The 18,619-nt window shown below is 40.0% G+C and overlaps 1 protein-coding gene across 4 annotated transcripts; it reads left to right on the top strand.

Moving 5' to 3' along the window:
* Nucleotides 1-130: 130 nt before the first annotated feature.
* LOC110501577 (integrin beta-2) lies at nucleotides 131-18,506 on the top strand. Of its 4 annotated transcripts, none has more exons than XM_036958940.2 (16): nucleotides 131-515; nucleotides 3,055-3,103; nucleotides 3,216-3,325; nucleotides 10,148-10,352; nucleotides 11,525-11,695; nucleotides 11,970-12,211; nucleotides 13,229-13,387; nucleotides 13,582-13,677; nucleotides 13,842-13,931; nucleotides 14,603-14,737; nucleotides 15,026-15,219; nucleotides 15,543-15,775; nucleotides 15,954-16,173; nucleotides 16,468-16,679; nucleotides 17,064-17,230; nucleotides 17,562-18,506. In XM_036958940.2, exons 1-16 carry the CDS (start codon nucleotides 507-509, stop codon nucleotides 17,625-17,627), a joined length of 2,358 nt encoding a protein of 785 aa, XP_036814835.2. In that variant the 5' UTR covers nucleotides 131-506; the 3' UTR covers nucleotides 17,628-18,506. The 4 variants fall into 4 exon arrangements, with proteins under 4 accessions (XP_036814835.2, XP_036814836.2, XP_090071851.1 ...); XM_036958941.2 differs by having other exon boundaries at nucleotides 399-515; nucleotides 3,055-3,100; XM_090215725.1 differs by having other exon boundaries at nucleotides 430-515; nucleotides 3,055-3,100; nucleotides 3,216-3,344.
* Nucleotides 18,507-18,619: the final 113 nt, after the last annotated feature.

The following is an 18,619-nucleotide window of genomic DNA, read 5'->3' as shown; positions in this document are numbered from 1 at the left end:
CTGTCTGACCCTGCTAGGACCCCTATCACCATCTGATCCTGCTAAGACATGATGTTGTGTACTGACTGTGCACCAGAGGGCTGCATTCCCCCGGGATGCCTGCGGGACCTGCGGGTCTCAACAGAGATCCTTGCGGGAGGTCAAACAGATGACTTTGGGATGAAAATATTTTTGTTGTCCCGTAAATGATTTGGAAACGGTCCTCTTTCTGCTTTGTATGTGTTAGCCTACCTATCGTATTAAAATCACATATTTTTCGCATTATTCACACACTCAGAATTGGCTGCTTCAACATCAACCTCTTCGTGTTTACATTTTTGGCATGGATTTATTTTGGGCCATACTGGTACCGTCGTAGCCCTATCTGTTTCCTTCCATATACTTCCTGTAATGAGGCTGTATGCTTTTTACAAAATAACTGTGATGTTCATCTCAAGCAGTCAGTCAACCACATAGAGAGCACACCAATGACAGTGAGTTGAGGGTTACATAGGAGCTGCAGCACAATGACTCTTGTGAGTAGCGGCCATATGGCTATATTTATAGTGTATATTTTGTTGATACATTTTTTTACTAGGATCAATAACTGTTTTATTACTAAATTTAACAATTGGGACTTTCTATCTTTAGGAGAAGAAAATTGTGATTAATGTTTTAATGTAGACTAATAATAATGTAATATTGTGCCATAGGAGATCAAGGATTTAGGTTCAGAATGTATATTTATCAGCCTGTAAGGATTTGCATAAAATAAGTCTCCATTACACTTGAGGCATATAGTATACCATATGATTATTCCATATACTACCACAGCATAGGCCTAGAATGTGAAGCTAGCACCAATGTGTAACTGTACCCTGAGATAATTTGGTTGATTTATAAATACATTTAAAAATATAAATAAATAAGAAGAACTAACATTGTAATTCTAATGACCAAGTAAAGAAGCTAAACAGACGCTCAACGAAAATAAATGACAGCAACTATCCAAAAGTATCACAAATGAAAGTTCATTGCCTGTTTTATCAGGCTTTTATTGGTTTATTCATAGCCAACAGTGGAGCATTTAATGTTTCTAATATTAACTAAAATAGTTTACTCATATTTGTGGCAGATTTCTCACCTTTTCCTAAATGATAGTAAGGCAAAAAAAAGGGAGATCGCTCATGCCTAAGAGGAGTGAATTGCTTAAGTACTTCTAGCCAACTATTTAAGAAGTGAGATATTTCACAAGAGTTTGGGACAATTTCCCAGACCCAGATTAAACCTATTTCTGAATGAAGAGTACTCTCAATGTCCAGGAATTCAGCCCCATAACTTTGTAGACTCATATGTACTGAATGACTGATTGTCTTCCAATTCACAACCTGTTAGCTGTACCTCGCTGGGCGGTAACATTTAAAAAAAAATGTGTTCTTAGATACCCGCCTGGGAAAATAATGGTAATGAATCATTTAAATACTGGCAATGGAGGACATTTAATTTAACAACAGCTATGCTTTTCAAAGATAATTTTATCTCCTTTACTCTCTGTTCATACTAGTGGCTTTGTCTTCAGCAGGGGAGGCTCCTGTCACGTTCTGACCTTAGTTCCTTTTTTATGTCTTCATTTTAGTTGGTCAGGGCGTGAGTTGGGGTGGGCATTCTGTGTTGTTTTTCTATGTTTTGTTCTGTTATTTCTATGTGTTTGGCCTAGTATGGTTCTCAATCAGAGGCAGGTGTCAGTCGTCTCTGATTGGGAGCCATATTTAGGTAACCTGTTTTCTATTGTGTTTTGCGGGTGGTTGTATCCTGTGTTAGTGTTTTCCCCATACGGGACTGTTTCGGCTTGTTTGTACTTTTTTGTTCTGTTGATTTATTAAATATATCATTATGGACACTTACCACGCTGCCCATTGGTCTGATCCTTGCTACTCCTCTTCCTCCTCGGAGGAGGAGGAGGAAACCCATTACAGCTCCTCAGTGGAGGAAGGGGAGGACTACCAAAATATATAGTGAAACATAAAAATCCTTTTTAGATAAAACAAAATAAATAGAACTGCATGACTAATAATAACAACGAAATATAGTGCATTTGGAAAGTATTCAGACCCTGTCAATTTTTCCACATTCAAGTCCAAGTCAAGGTTAACTTTCGGTTTTATTAATTTATTGCCACCCGGGCCCGCCAGTGTTACTGCAATGCTGTACACTGTAGCGGATTTAATAACAGGTTAGTTCTAGTAGCTATTGACAATGGCGTTAGCTAATATGGTGACACCGCTGTAGGGGCTGCATGAGGCGGTTGTGGTATAAAGTTTGGAGTTTTTTTTTTTTGCCTGGTTACAGACAGCTGTTGTGTTGGGCACTGAAGCGAAAGGAAACCATGAGAGGAGGAGAGCATGTAGATGTGAGAAGGAATTATACAACGAGCATTCTGACGATGCTGTTTGTATGTGGCTGCCATGAAAGTGAAAGATGCACACTTCTGTTTGAGTGGAGGGGTGGGTAGATCTGCTTTAATATTGATGGATTGTGGCTTCCATCTACAGTATATTTGTCTGCCTAATTTCCAAGCCCCCATATATATATATATATATATATACTCCGTTTGGACACACCTTGTAAAATTCTAAAAACCTGTTTTGACTTTATCGTCATGGAATATTGTGTGTACATTGCTGAGAATTTTTCTTATATTTAATCAATTTTAGAATAAGGCTGTTACGTAATGACGTGAGAAATCAAGGGGTCTGGATACTTTCCAAAGGCACTGCATATGCACGCAGTACCAGTCCAACGTTTGGACACACCTACTCATTCAAGGTGTGGCCACCAAATATTGACCCTCGGAGACAGTAGTTGATATTGCTCAGAATATTGGACAGTGGCCGTGTGTGCATCATATTCTAATAGTATAGGAGCTCTTACAGTGTACAGCTCTTACAGTGTGTGTTTATCTACAGTGCACTTTTACTGGTGCTTGAATGGTAAATATAGATGACTGTAATAGTCTTTGACATTTGGTCATGATTGATGGAGTGACAAATGACTGTTCCCTCTTTCTGTCACCAGGAAATGTATCCGTGTGTGTCTCTCCTGCTCCTGCTGATGGGCAGAGGTGGTACGTTTTTAAAAAGTCAGCAAAATCACATCTTGATTTTTTTTAAATACTCACAATTATAATATGAGTCATCCTGTGTGTCTGTCTGTGTGTGTGTGCGTGTGTGTGTCAGCCATTCCCCTAGTGCTCTCCCAGGAGGGGAAAGTATGTTCCAAAACAGTGATCAACTCCTGCAGTGACTGCATCAAATCAGGAGCGTACTGCACGTGGTGCAAACAACTGGTGAGGAGAGCCATATACAGTAAGAAGTCTGATGTTTACATACACCGCAGCCAAATACATTTAAACTCAGTTTTTCACAATTCCTGACATGTAATCCTAGTAAAAAGTCCCTGTCTTAGGTCAGTTAGGATCACCACTTTATTTTAAGAATGTGAAATGTCAGAATAATACTAGAGAGAATGATTTATTTCAGCTTTTATTTCTTTCATCACATTCCCAGTGGATCAGAGGTTCACATACACTCAATTAGTATTTGGTAGCATTGCCTTTGAATTGTTTAACTTGGGTCAAACGTTTTGGGTAGCCTTCCACAAGCTTCCCACAATAAGTTGGGGGAATTTTGGCCCATTCCTCCTGACAGAGCAGGTGTAAATGAGTCAGGTTTGTAGGCCTCCTTGCTCGCACACGCTTTTTCAGTTCTGCCCACACATTTTCTGTAGGATTGAGGTCGGGGCTTTGTGATGGCCACTCCAATACATTGACTTTGTTGTCCTTAAGCCATTTTACCACAACTTTGGATGTATACTTGGGGTCAATGCCCATGTGGAAGATCCATTTGCGACCAAGCTTTAACTTCCTGACTGATGTCTTGAGATGTTGCTTCAGTATAGCCACAATTTTCCTTCCTCATGATGCCATCTATTTTGTGAAGTGCACCAGCCCATTCTGCAGCAAAGCACCCCCACAACATGATGCTGCCACCCCTGTGCTTCACGGTTGGGATGATGTTCTTCGGGTTGCAAGCTTCCCCCTTTTCCTCTAAACATAACGATGGTCATTATGGCCAAACAGTTCTATTTTTGTTTCATCAGACCAGAGGACATTTCTCCAAAAGTACGATCTTTGTCCCCATGTGCAGTTGCAAACCTTATTCTTTATGGCAGATTAAGAAGCAGTGGCTTCTTCCTTGCTGAGTGGCCTTTCAGGTTATGTCGATATAGGACTCGTTTTACTGTGGATATAGATACTTTTGTACCTGTTTCGTCCAGCATCTTCACAAGGTCCTTTGAGGTTGTTCTGGGATTGATTTGCACTTTTCGCATCAAAGTACGTTCATCTCTAAGAAAAGGAATGAGTCTCCTTCCTGAGAAGTATGACGGCTGCGTGGTCCCACGGTGTGTATACTTGCATACTATTGTTTGTACAGGTGAAAGTGGTACCTTCAGGCATTTGGAAATTGCTCCCAAGAATGAACCAGACTTGTGGAGGTCTACAATTTTTTCTGGAGTCTTGGCTGTTTTCTTTTGATTTTCTCATGATGTCAAGCAAAGTTTGAAGGTAGGACTTGAAATACATCCACAGATACACCTCCAATTGACTCAAATGATGTCAATTAGCCCATCAGAAGCTTCTAAAGCCATGACATCATTTTATGGAATTTTTCAAGCTGTTTAAAGGCACAGTCAACTTAGTGTATGTAAACTTCTGACCCACTGGAATTGTGATTAAGTGAAATAATCTGTCTGTAAACAATTGTTGGAAAAATGACTTGTGTCATGCACAAAGTAACCTAACCAACTTGCCAAAACTACAGTTTATTAACAAGAAATTTGTGGAGTGGTTGAAAAATGTGTTTTAATGACTCCGACATAAGTCTATGTAATCTTCCGACTTCAACTGTATCTATGTGTGATTGAAAAAGTACTTCTCATACTTGAGAAGGTCAAATTGGGTTTTAAATATACTTCAATATCAAAAGTAATTGTTAAAATATACAGTGCCTTGCAAAAGTATTCGGCCCCCTTGAACTTTGCGACCTTTTGTCACATTTCAGGCTTCAAACATAAAGATATAAAACTGTATTTTTTTGTGAAGAATCAACAACAAGTGGGACACAATCATGAAGTGGAACGACATTTATTGGATATTTCAAACTTTTTTAATAAATCAAAAACTGAAAAATTGGCCGTGCAAAATTATTCAGCCCCTTTACTTTCAGTGCAGCAAACTCTCTCCAGAAGTTCAGTGAGGATCTCTGAATGATCCAATGTTGACCTAAATGACTAACGATGATAAATACAATCCACCAGTGTGTAATCAAGTCTCCGTATAAATGCACCTGCACTGTGATAGTCTCAGAGGTCCGTTAAAAGCGCAGAGAGCATCATGAAGAACAAGGAACACACCAGGCAGGTCCGAGATACTGTTGTGAAGAAGTTTAAAGCTGGATTTGGATACAAAAATATTTCCCAAGCTTTAAACATCCCAAGGAGCACTGTGCAAGCGATAATATTGAAATGGAAGGAGTATCAGACCACTGCAAATCTACCAAGACCTGGCCGTCCCTCTAAACTTTCAGCTCATACAAGGAGAAGACTGATCAGAGATGCAGCCAAGAGGCCCATGATCACTCTGGATGAACTGCAGAGATCTACAGCTGAGGTGGGAGACTCTGTCCATAGGACAACAATCAGTCATATATTGCACAAATCTGGCCTTTATGGAAGAGTGGCAAGAAAGCCATTTCTTAAAGATATCCATAAAAAGTGTCGTTTAAAGTTTGCCACAAGCCACCTGGGAGACACACCAAACATGTGGAAGAAGGTGCTCTGGTCAGATGAAACCAAAATTGAACTTTTTGGCAACAATGCAAAACGTTATGTTTGGCGTAAAAGTAACACCCTGAACACACCATCCCCACTGACAAACATGGTGGTGGCAGCATCATGGTTTGGGCCTGCTTTTCTTCAGCAGGGACAGGGAAGATGGTTAAAATTGATGGGAAGATGGATGGAGCCAAATACAGGACCATTCTGGAAGAAAACCTGATGGAGTCTGCAAAAGACCTGAGACTGGGACGGAGATTTGTCTTCCAACAAGACAATGATCCAAAACATAAAGCAAAATCTACAATGGAATGGTTCAAAAATAAACATATCCAGGTGTTAGAATGGCCAAGTCAAAGTCCAGACCTGAATCCAATCGAGAATCTGTGGAAAGAACTGAAAACTGCTGTTCACAAATGCTCTCCATCCAACCTCACTGAGCTCGAGCTGTTTTGCAAGGAGGAATGGGAAAAAAATTCAGTCTCTCGATGTGCAAAACTGATAGAGACATACCCCAAGCGACTTACAGCTGTAATCGCAGCAAAAGGTGGCGCTACAAAGTATTAACTTAAGGGGGCTGAATAATTTTGCACGCCCAATTTTTCAGTTTTTGATTTGTTAAAAAAGTTTGAAACCACAATCCACTTCATGATTGTGTCCCACTTGTTGTTGATTCTTCACAAAAAAAAGACAGTTTTATATCTTTATGTTTGAAGCCTGAAATGTGGAAAAAGGTCGCAAAGTTCAAGGGGGCCGAATACTTTCGCAAGGCACTGTACTTGTGTAACAAAAGCAAATGTTCAAATAACTAGAAATTCCTTATATTAAGCAAATCAGAAGGCACAATGTTCTTGTTTTTTTTAATTTACAGATAGCCAGTGGCACACTCCAACACTCAGACATCATTTACGAACAAAGAATTTGTGTTTAGTGATTCCGCCAGATCAGAGGCAGTAGGGAAGACCAGGGATCTTGAACCATGTCCTGTCCTGCTAAACATTCAAAATGTAACGAGTACTTTTGGGTGTCATTGAAAAAGTATGGAGTAAAAAGTGCATTACTTTCTTTAAGAATGTAGTGAAGTAAAAGTTACCCTAAAAAACTACTTAAATAGTACTTTAAAGTATTTTTACTTAATTACTTTACAACACTGGTGATAGCAGTGCTTAAAATATAGATATAAACAAGGCATAGGCCTAAATACGATCACCTCTTTGAGACCCATGCATGGGTAAGCTAGGTGCTAACATGCATTTGGTTGTCTATGTAAAGCGGTGTATGCAAACAGAGCTGAGAATATGCATGAAGGTGCTAAGCCACAGCATGTGGGTGGGTGTGCTAACAGCAGTACTAAAATATACATGTGAAGGCCCATTTGTATTTCCATTTCTTGGTAACACTGACAGTCAGACTTCTTGAAACCAACCGAGAGAGATGGTCTTCACTAGGGGTCCTACTAATTTAAAATTAATTCCAACACATTTTACTACAAATTCAGAGTGGATTACAGAGCAACTCAATCACTAGCTGCAGATTTGTAACTGGCTAATGTGATTCTCCATTTGCCATTACAGGATTGCTTCTGTTTGGCGTAGACAGAGAATTTTCGATCAGCCTTAACTTGGCGATACTATCTTTGTTCTCAAATCGGCCATATTCTAAAATGTCTGTGTCAAGTTGCAGGTAGTTGAAATTGCGACATTATTAAAATATGTTTTTTGCTCCATGAAGTAATCCAATAATGTGTGTGCCATGACAAGCGGCACTTCAGGGTGGACCCACCTGTATTAATCAATAAGAGAAGATTTGAAATAGACAATAGTACATAGTAGGATTACTTCATGGAGCAAAACATTCTCTCTTTTAATAACGGAGAATTTTCTAAATTCAAATGAATCACCAACATTTTAGAAGATACATGTTTGGCCGACTCAAGAACGAAGATAGTATTGCCTATGCTGTAGGGTGATTGTCCTAAAACCAGTTTTAAAATGTTTTATTTCAAGAAAGATTTTTTGAAAAATATGTTTTTTTTTAACTAATTTGAAATAAAACACAACGTTGCTGTGGATTGTCCATAAATCATAAAAAAATGTTTACATTGAACTAATATATTTATTGCGTACAAACAGTGTCTGTGGACATGTCTTATTACCGTAACAATTTTTCAAGTTCCTGTTAAAACTCCAATCATTTTTTGAATAGTTTTATTCACCCATGATGCATAATGTAGAAGAGTAGTCCTTAGATGAGCACAAGTTAATTTGCTTACAATGCACTCAGAAAGTATTCAGTATTCAGATTTCCCACATTTTGTTACATTACATCCTTATTCTAAAATGTATTCGTTTTTTTCTCATCAATCTACACACAATACCTCATAATGAGGTTTAGACATTTTTGCAAATGTATTTCAAAATAAAAAACTGAAATATTAAATTTACATAAATATTCAGACTCTTTACTTAGTACTTTGTTGAAGCACCTTTGGCAGCAATTACAGCCTCGAGTCTTCTTGGGTATGACACTACAAGCTTGGCATACCTGTATTTGGGGAGTTTCTCCCATTTCTTCTCTGCAGATCCTCTCAAGCTCTGTCAGGTTGGATGGGGAGCTTCGCTGCACAGCTATTTTCAGGTCTCTCCAGAAATGTTAGAAATGTTTGGGTTCAAGTCCGGGCTCTGGCTGGGCCACTCAAGGACATTCAGATACTTGTCCCGAAGCCACTCCTGCGTGGTCTTGGCTGTGTGCTTAGGGTCATTGTGCTGTTGGAAGGTGAACCTTCGCCTCAGTCTTGAGTGCTCTGAGCAGGTTTTCATAAAGGATCTCTATGTACTTTGCTCCGTTCAACTTTTCCTCGATCCTGACTAGTCTGCCAGTCCCTGCCACTGAAAAACATCCTCACAGCATGATGCTGCCACCACCATGCTTCACTGTAGGGATGGTACCAGGTTTTCTCCAGATGTGACACTTGGCATTCAGGCCAAAGAGTTCAATCTTGGTTTCATCAAACCATAGAATCTTGTTTCTCATGGTCTGAGAGTCCTTTAGGTGCCTTTTGGCAAAGTCCAAGGGGGCTGTCACGTGCCTTTTACTGAGGAGTGTCTTCCGTCTGGCCACTCTATCATAAAGGCCTGATTGGTGAAGTGCTGCAGAGATGGTTGTCCTTCTGGAAGGTTCACCCATCTCCACAGAGGAACTCTGGAGCTCTGTCAGAGTGACCATAGGGTTCTTGGTCACCTCCCTGACCAAGGCCCTTCTCTCCCTATTGCTCAGTTTTACCACTGTGTTCTTGGGGACCTTCAATGCTGCAGACATTCTTTAGTACCCTTCCCCAGATCTGTGCCTCGACACAATCCTGTCTCAGAGCTCTATGGACAATTCCTTCGACCTCATGGCTTGGTTTTTGCTCTGATATGCACTTTCAACTGTGGGACCATATATAGGTGTGTGCCTTTCCAAATGATGTCTAATCAATTGAATTGACCACAGGTGGACTCCAATCAAGTTGTAGAAACATCTCAAAGATGATCAATGGAAACAGGATGCTCCTGAGCTCAATTTCGAGTCTCATAGCAAAGGGTCTGAATACTTATTTAAAAAAGGTATCTGTTTTTATTTTTTATAGATTTCTAAAAACCAGTTTTTGATTTGTCATTATGGGGTATTGTGTGTAGATTAATCAGGATTTAAAAAAAAACAGTTTTAGAATAAGACTAACGTAACAATGATGGAAAAAGTCAAGGGGTCTGAATACTTACAGAATGCACTGTCTTCAGAATGATGTTCTTATTCTCAAACACCCCCTTTATCCCACGTGGCCTTCTCACTACCAAAATAGCTCAAATCGGGCAAAAGTCGGATTTAATTTGATCATAATTGTATAATTGAATTTGAAATATTTTTATTTTCAGTGTTATGTTTATCAGGCCTTTTCAATGGGGGAGCATTTTTTTTTAAATATGGATTTGTTTTACTTTTTTGGACATCTAAAACTGCTTCGGTAATTGGCATTTTGTGAAAATGTTGGTAAAATGTATAATATCTCATTAAAAAACATCATAATAAATATGAAATAGATAAGTACAGATGCTCATCTCAGTGATTCAAGAGGACATTTCTTGAAAAAATACACTTGAGAATTGTTTAGTTTTATGGACAGTTTTGTGAAAATTACCTTGTAACGGCTGATGGAGAATCACATTATCCCGCTGCAAATCTGTAGCTACTCCATCACAGTACTTTATTAATTGAAGCCAGTCTGTTCCATTCCCAGAACTTCATCAAACCAGGTGAGCAGGAAGCAGCTCGCTGTGACACCTGGGCTCAGCTCATAGAAAGGGGCTGCATGGAAGAAGACATCATATCTCCCAAGAATGACTTTTCTTCTTCTAAGAACATCTCCCTGTCCAACACTGCATTGGACAAGGGGGAACCCATCCAGCTCCGTCCTCAGGAGGTCAATCTGAAGCTCAGACCAGGTGAGGGTTCTCAAAATGGCCAAACTGGGTTGTAAAATGGCCACCATGTGACGTTTGATACCGGATATCTGAGGCATGGGTCGAAATTGCGAAGCAGCTAACTTCAAAGCAGTCTGCAGATACGTGTATCACTTTATCAGAAGTAAACCATGACGTCCGAAGATTCGTTTGATCACGTGCTTTATCAAACCGTGTGTTGCAAAATGCGAGATACCACTGATTTCGCCATGGTTCTGGTGCTTTCTTGGATTCCAAGCTGCTTTTTAACACCAACCTCTACTGGAACCCATACTTACAAATATAGTTTGGGTTTTGTACTAAAGGTTAGCAGGTAGAGTAGGTAACTATGTAACATTCAGGAAAGTGACAATATCATCCCATTTGAAGACACACTATTTTGAAAATTGTTTTATGTGAAACCACACTTTCTGAACTGTTGTTCAAATAATTTGTTTTATTTAGTATAGTTTAAACTTCTGTCTTAAGCATGATGTAAGTTTTGAAGGATAATGTAAGATGCAAATCTGGTATTCCAACTGACGAGAGGCAAACAAAGCCAATGACTTTCCGCTGAACCATGTAGATTTGAGGAAAAGAATGGAGAAAGATAAGTCAATCACACGCTGCTATTTATTGCTGACCATTGCATTGTGAACAGGTAATGAAGCTCCGAGTAATTAACCATTTTTCGGCACAATTTGGTGAAAGCACCAAAGCCTTCAGAAAGCCTCAGTTTCCCATCACTACCACCATGTTCTGAAAATGGCTAAAACCACACCTGTTTTAACATGGGCAGAGCATTTTTTTCCACCAATTAGTCAACTGGGTTGAACTTTTTATGGGTTAAATGAGGATAACAGAATTTCATTCAGGTCAGCACCAGGGATCAGCCAATTAACTAAACTCCTCAGCGAACATTTCCTAACTATAGGTGGCAGTAAATCACCAACCTTGGCTTTAAGCTCTCTATCCAACTCTATGGCTGTAACAGATTCAAAGTAGTCAAATGTAATCACGATAAAAGGATCTTAAAATGGAAAATAAACATCCTCAATTTCATCATTACTGTTATCCTTGCAGTGTATGTTTTTATGACAGTAATACATATTTTCATTAACGTTTTACTTTTCTCTTGGGCATTTCAGTTTTCACCTTGATGTTGCTTTTTTCAGGACTGCCTCATACATTCACGCTGGACTTTCAGAGAGTGGAGGGCTATCCTGTTGATCTCTACTACCTGATGGATCTCTCCTACTCCATGGAGGATGATTTGAGGAGCATCAAGACTCTGGGAAACGAACTGTTTAACGCTCTGCAAGGCATCACAAAAAAAGGACGAATCGGTGACACCATCTCAGATCAGATAAAATTGTTCAAATACTATTTGATTATTTTATTTGCATTAGCTTCAGTTTGCCTTGGGTTCCACGTGGGCAGGGCTGGCACTTTTGGGACTTTTCTATTAGTTCCCTTCCAACAGCACAGCTAAAGTATTTCAAATGATTTCAAATAGTATTTGAATCCAGGTCTATCTCAGCTCCAATTCCTACTCAAAATCAATGTATGTCCATGGGTGTCCATGAATCTCATTTCTATAACCATTATCTTTTGCTCTAGGTTTTGGCTCTTTTGTAGACAAGACTGTCCTGCCGTTCACTAACACCAACCCAGAGAAGCTGAATAAGCCATGCGCCGAAACAGAGATGTACTGCCAACCTGCTTTTGGCTACAGACATGTTCTTAGCATGACGGAAAAAAAAGCTGAGTTTGAGAGCAAGGTCAACAAGCAGCGGATCTCTGGGAACTTAGACTCCCCCGAAGGGACGCTGGACGCCATCATGCAGGCTGCAGTCTGTGGGGTAAGAGTAGTCTAATCCCACAGGGCAAAAATATGTTGAATCAACATTCTGTCAACATACTGACGTTGAACATCAGTGACATTTTTGGTTAGCCTGTTGTCGAAGCAGCATTGTGTATCATAGATAAGTACATAAGTTGCCAAGTACTGTACATCAACTCCTCCATGGAGTTGAGTGCAGACTATAGTTTATTAAATGAACCTCCGTCTCGCTACGCTTCAATACTTTAAAAATGTTCATTCTTAAACACTTACTGTGTACCCATGTTTGTCCTCTGTTGTCTTTCTTCATTAGTTGAATCAATACTTTTCTATAAAACGTTAGTCAAATACACCCACCGACTGTTTCCTGATTGAGATCCAATTGGCACATGCGCATTCGCGCTAAGTTGCCATCTTCGAGCAACAGCAATAAGGAAACAGTCGGTGGTTGTATTTGATTAATGTTTTATTAAAAAGTATTGACTTCACCTAATGAAGAAAGACATGTAGAGACTAGGAGTCAGAGGTTCATTTCAATGTAGAAGTAGTACAGTAGTAGTGGTGGTGGTGGTAGTAGTTTATCTATCAGACGCTTTTATCCAATGCGACTTAGTCATGCTGTCATACATTTGATGTATGGGTGGTCCCGGGAATCAAGCTCACAATCCTGGCATTACATGCTCTACCAACTGAGCTACAAAAACTATAGTCTGCGCTCAACTCTGTGGAGGAGTTGAGGTACTTGGCAAGTACAGTAGATAGGCTGCAACACAAAATTCACACAGAGATGTAGTCGGCCTATTGTTATTCCAACAATTTTCATAATTCAATGAAATGGAGCAGAATGATGAAATATAAGGTAAAAATATAAGGTATTTCTGTATTTTTACAAAATACAATAGGCTGCAGTAAAAAAAAAAGGGTACTGCTAGTGTAGCACTCGAAAGAGAAACTCAGGCCCCTAACAATGTATGATGAATACTTTTTCACCTCTTTGTCATTCATTTTACATGACGCCCCAAATTGTTTTCCACAGGAAAGGATTGGCTGGAGGAATAGCAGCACTCGGCTTATCGTCCTGACCACCGACGATGGCTTCCACATGGCAGGGGATGGCAAGCTGGCTGGCATACTGGAGCCCAATGATGAGAGATGTTACATGGACAATAACCTGTACAGCAAGAGCAATGAAATGGTATGTGATGACATGCGGCGCACTCAGATCAGTATCATTGGTCCTCAACAAAACTATATGAAACATACCATAAGAGATTATGAGAAATATGTAGTGAATGGAACAGCATGACTTTAGAAGCCTGCATTCCAGTCCATTTGTCCCTAAACAATTGCATTGTTGAGGTTGTACTAGTTAAGAGTCTCTGTATGTAGGACTACCCATCTGTTGGTCAAGTGGCTAATCAGTTAGAGAAGAACAACATTCAGCCAATCTTTGCTGTGACGAAGAACATGGAGAAGGTATACAGGGTAAGTGGACTCTTTCTTTCCTTTATTTTTCCTCTGTCTTTCTGTTGTTCATTTGAATGTTGTCTAAAGGCCCTGGGTTTCGGCACCAATATTTTTGACACACTTCAACATATCTAATGCAGGCACTTATTATTCCTGTGACATAATCAGCACCTTTATTCCAGGAACTCAGTAAAATGATCCCCAAGTCTGAGGTGGGAGTGTTGTCCGCTGACTCCCATAATGTCGTTGAACTGATCAAAAATGCCTACAACGTAAGACATTTATAATCTTTTGTTATTAACTTAACAAATCACAAACAAACAAAAAAACTGTACTCCAAAAAATCATATTGTAATTATGTGTGAAACTTTACTTGAGTTCAGTGGTGGAAAAAGTACTAAATTGTCATACTTGAGTAAAAGTAAAGACACTTTTAATCGAGTCATTTTCTATTAAGGTAAGTCACCCAGTAAAATTCTACTGTCTGGTTTTAAATGTACACAAGCACAGTGGGAAAAGTAGTTAGTCATACCAACACTCTTAATTGACAAACTCAGTAATTGTGTTTAGTGTGATATTTATAGGTACGTGAATTGGACCATAATTCCGTCCTGCCTGAGCATTTGAAATGTAACAAGTACTTTTTGGTGTCAGGGAAAATGTATAGGAGTAAAAAGTACACATTTTCTTTATGAATGTAAGTGGAGTAAAAAAAAGTACATATACCCTCAAACTACTTAAGTTTTACATTTAAAGTATTTTTATTTAAGTACTTTACACCATTTTTACTGAAGTACTTTTACAACCCTGCTGGAGTTCATCATAAACTTGAAACTCTAGTATCTCTAGGAATAAAGTGTCCGTTTGGATTTTCTTGGGTTGTTTTTTTCTGGTGATGTAGCGTTGGTGTCAGCTCTAAGACTGTTTTGTGTCTCTGACACAGAGGCTCTCCTCCAAAGTGACGGTGACTCATGATGCTCTCCCTGACAACGTGAGAGTCACTTACACTCCACTCTGTCCTGAAGGGGGACCCTCAGGGGACAAAGGAGTGTGTAACAATGTGGGAGTGGGACAGATGGTAAGAGCTCAACAGCAACAGACTATCCCATATCAAAAATAATATGGTAACACTTAACTTTCATGAATAAGCATTAATAGACTGTTGACAAAAAATTCATTAAATTGGTATTTAATTACTTGTAAACATGTTTATGCATCTAAAAGGATTATAAACATAATTAATATAATGGCTGATTAGTGAAATGTTATACTTTAGGAATACATTTAGTTACATGATACAAAGCAACAAACATTATCCAAACAGACTAAAATTATTTTTAAAAATCCTCTCTTGAATTCCTCTCAGGTGTCTTTCAATGTAACAGTGACAGCGGATGAATGTATGCAGAGTGAAATTTCTTTCCTGATTGGTCCGTTGGGAATGAAGGACAAGCTGAAGGTGAGCTTGTCGACTCTCTGCAAGTGTGAGTGTGACGACCCTGTGACGGTCGATTCCCAGTACTGCAACGGGAAGGGCCAAGTCAACTGTGGCATGTGCAGGTAAGGCAGGCATTGGCCGGGATATTAAAAAAATAGCATGCACAGTATTATCATTCTTATTTTGATTTAGTCAATATTGAATTCAATATGTGATTCATGATTCACCCTCCTTCCCGCTCTGCGTGCATTGAGTCACCTGAAAAACAAATGGCCTTCTGGGAAACATGATTGATATGATTCATCTATTTTCTATGCTGTATTTTTTTCTCTTTATTCAGGGGGGACAAAACACAGGCACCACGGTGGGAGGGGGGGGGGGGGGGGACATGTAAAGTATTCACAAGCAATCTGTACATTTGCCTATTTTCCCCAACTCTGTGTAGTTGCAAAGCCGGCTTCGTGGGCCAGAAGTGTGAGTGCTCCATCGGGGAGAAGGACGAGAGCTCTCTGAGAGCGGCGTGCCGGAAGGACAACGGCACGGAGTGTGAAGGACGAGGGGACTGTGTGTGTGGCATTTGCCAGTGCTACACCTTACCAGGCGGCAGCACCTACTACGGCACGAATTGCGAGTGTGAAAACGAGAGCTGCGAGAAGTTCCAGAACAAACTGTGTGGAGGTGGAGTCTGATATATAGGAAAATACCGTATCAATTGGGGGGGGGGGGGGGAATAGATGAAAACATATGCATGCATTTGTGTATAACAATAGAAAGAACACGTTCTGTTAATGACAGTTCCGTTCTGATTTAAGCTACATTCAAAACTCTGACATAAGATCACTTCTCTGTGTTGAAGGGAACGGAAAATGCCGTTGCAAAAATTGCGAATGCAAACCCGGGTACGAGGGCACCGCCTGCCAATGCAAGAAGTCGGACGAGCAGTGTCGCACACCAAGCGGGAGTGTGTGCAGCGGCAGGGGCACGTGCAAGTGTAACCAGTGCAAGTGTATGGAGGGCTACCAGCGGCCCTACTGTCTGACCTGTCCCGCCTGCCAAACCACCTGTATAACCAAGGGGTAAAATGGCCTGGGCCCTCCTTTTCCACTCACATAAACACCTTTTTCACTGGCCCCCTGGGGTAATGTTGTTGGAGCCATTGTGTACACGTTAAAAGCCACAGGACAACGATGGCTACCATGGATCGTAACGGAATAACTAGGAGAATAGAAAATACAATTTCTGGGTGTTGCCATCTTACTCAAAACGAAGAGTTTTTGAATCAAAGCATGTGTTTATGTGTTAATAAAGAAGAGAGGAAACGTTGAGCAATGACGTTTCTCACTATTTACCTCTTGTTCTTCTGTTTTCAGGAAATGCATTGAGTGTCTGGGCTTTCAGACAGGCCCATTCAGTAAGAACTGCTCCCAGGCCTGTACGAGTATTAGTGAATTCAAGATGGTGGAGACGTTGCCACCTGGTAAGCCTTGTGATGTGAGGGATGTGGAGAGCTGCCGGGTGTTCTTTGCCATTAAACAGTTGGACGGAGAGGACAACTACACCGCCCAAATACTAAAGACCAGAGGTAAGAGACATGTCTTGTGCAACTGAAAAGTATGCCCATGTTACCTTCATTGCCCACAGAGACAGAAATATGTGCCGGGCTTAATTGACCGCCCATATTGTTTGAAGGGCATCAGTCATCTTTTTAGTCAGCTTAATCTGGGTCCAGGAAATTTCCCCTACATGCAAATACATTTTTTTTCCCCCAGGTAAGTGGCAACTTTGCTGATGTGGGAAAGCTAGATTTAACATGGTTAGACGCATCTTAATTGCATGTTAACCTGCTAGAGGGAACGACGTCAAAACGAAGTGTAACCAAGTGTTTTCACAGCAGAAACATAAACCTGTGATAGCTTCCAGGACTGCCTAAACTGACGTTTGTTTATGTCCGTCCTAAACGTGTTAGAGTGTCCCAAGTTGCCAAACATCTATGCCATCATTGGAGGCTCCATCGTAGGCGTGACTGTCATCGGAATCCTGATCCTGCTCTTCATCAAAGTCCTCTTCACATTGCAAGACCTGAAGGAGTACCGCAAGTTTATGAATGAGGCGCAGAAAACCAGGTGGTCAGAGGTGAGTGACATTTGCTTGCACATAAAAACCATCACTTTGTGGATGGCAGAACTGCACAGCAGTGGTCTACACTACACAACCGGGGGGGGGGGGGGGGGGGGGGGGGGGGCTCGTTCATAAAACACTCTTGCGAGATTTGATCCGTAATTGTACAAAGTCAAAAATCCACGCCAGCGTTGTGATTTTATTAACCTTGTATGTCAGTTGCCCTAAATGTATGGCTGGCAAAAACGGCAGCTATGGAAAAACATGATGCTGTGTCTATCGCTCCAGACATCTGAGTTCCAAACATTACGGCTCTTCTGTAATTTCTCGTTTGTCCTCTCAACAGAATAAGAATCCAATATTCCAGGAGGCAACCACCACCGTGGCTAACCCTACCTTCAGTGGAGAATAACTTCAGAGAAGTCAGTCAAGACATTCGGTTGGATGCAAATGCATACATTTATTGTTTCTGTTTTAATGTGCATTTATGTAGATTAGTTCATTTAATTTATACATTGGTCTGTCTTTTTGTGTGTCCCGAGTCTGAACATTTAGAGAATGACTCGAAACTTGTACTGCTGGAGTGTTGCTACATGATCTTATGTCTAGTTGGAGTCAATTCCATTTTAGCTCGATTAAATGCAGGAATTTGTTTAGAAAAGCACTGAATAGTTTTGTGCAAGCCTGGTTTTATTTTGTTTGGGATTATAAACTGTTGTGTAAAAAGTTGGACACATTGTTCAACTTCATGAAACCTATTAAAGGCCCAATGCAGTCAGCGTGATTCTCCAGTGTTTTATATACATTCCCACACTGAGGTTGGAATAATACTGTGAAATTGTAAAAATAATGATAATGCCCTTTTAGTGTAAGAGCTGTTTGAAAAGACCACCTGAAATGTCAGCCTGTTTTGGTGGGATGGAGTTTTGGTGCCTGGTGACATCGCTAGGCGGCAAATTAGTTGATAGACCAATAAGAAATAGTAACAAACCTCTCTGCCAATAACAGCTAGTTTTCAGTATTACCACTCCCAGACAGTCCTCGCTAAATTATTGCTTGAGAAATTTCTCATTGCTAAGATTTTTTTTGGTACAATTTAAAATAAAACAATCACATGTTACTCAGAAATGATTTGATATCGAGATAAAATGGCAGCATTGGACCTTTAAGCAATTCTTTTTGTAGCTTTTATGTAGTTATCTGCAATGTACCATGACTGTACATCATCATGAGTAAATATTGTATAAAGAAGCAAGTGAATTATGAAATAAAACTCTCTTGATTTGATGGACTCCAGCTCATGATTCAAAGAAAGAGAATGTGATGCACTCTGCAGTCATCACAACAACAGAGCACATTTGAATAATAACCTACAAATATCTACTATTGTGTACACTAGCAGTA

This window comes from Oncorhynchus mykiss, chromosome 22 (genome assembly GCF_057628025.1).
Source record: "Oncorhynchus mykiss isolate SJ-2025 chromosome 22, ASM5762802v1, whole genome shotgun sequence".
NCBI classification, from domain to species: Eukaryota; Metazoa; Chordata; class Actinopteri; order Salmoniformes; family Salmonidae; genus Oncorhynchus; species Oncorhynchus mykiss.
This window is presented reverse-complemented; position numbering and strand designations above follow the sequence as displayed.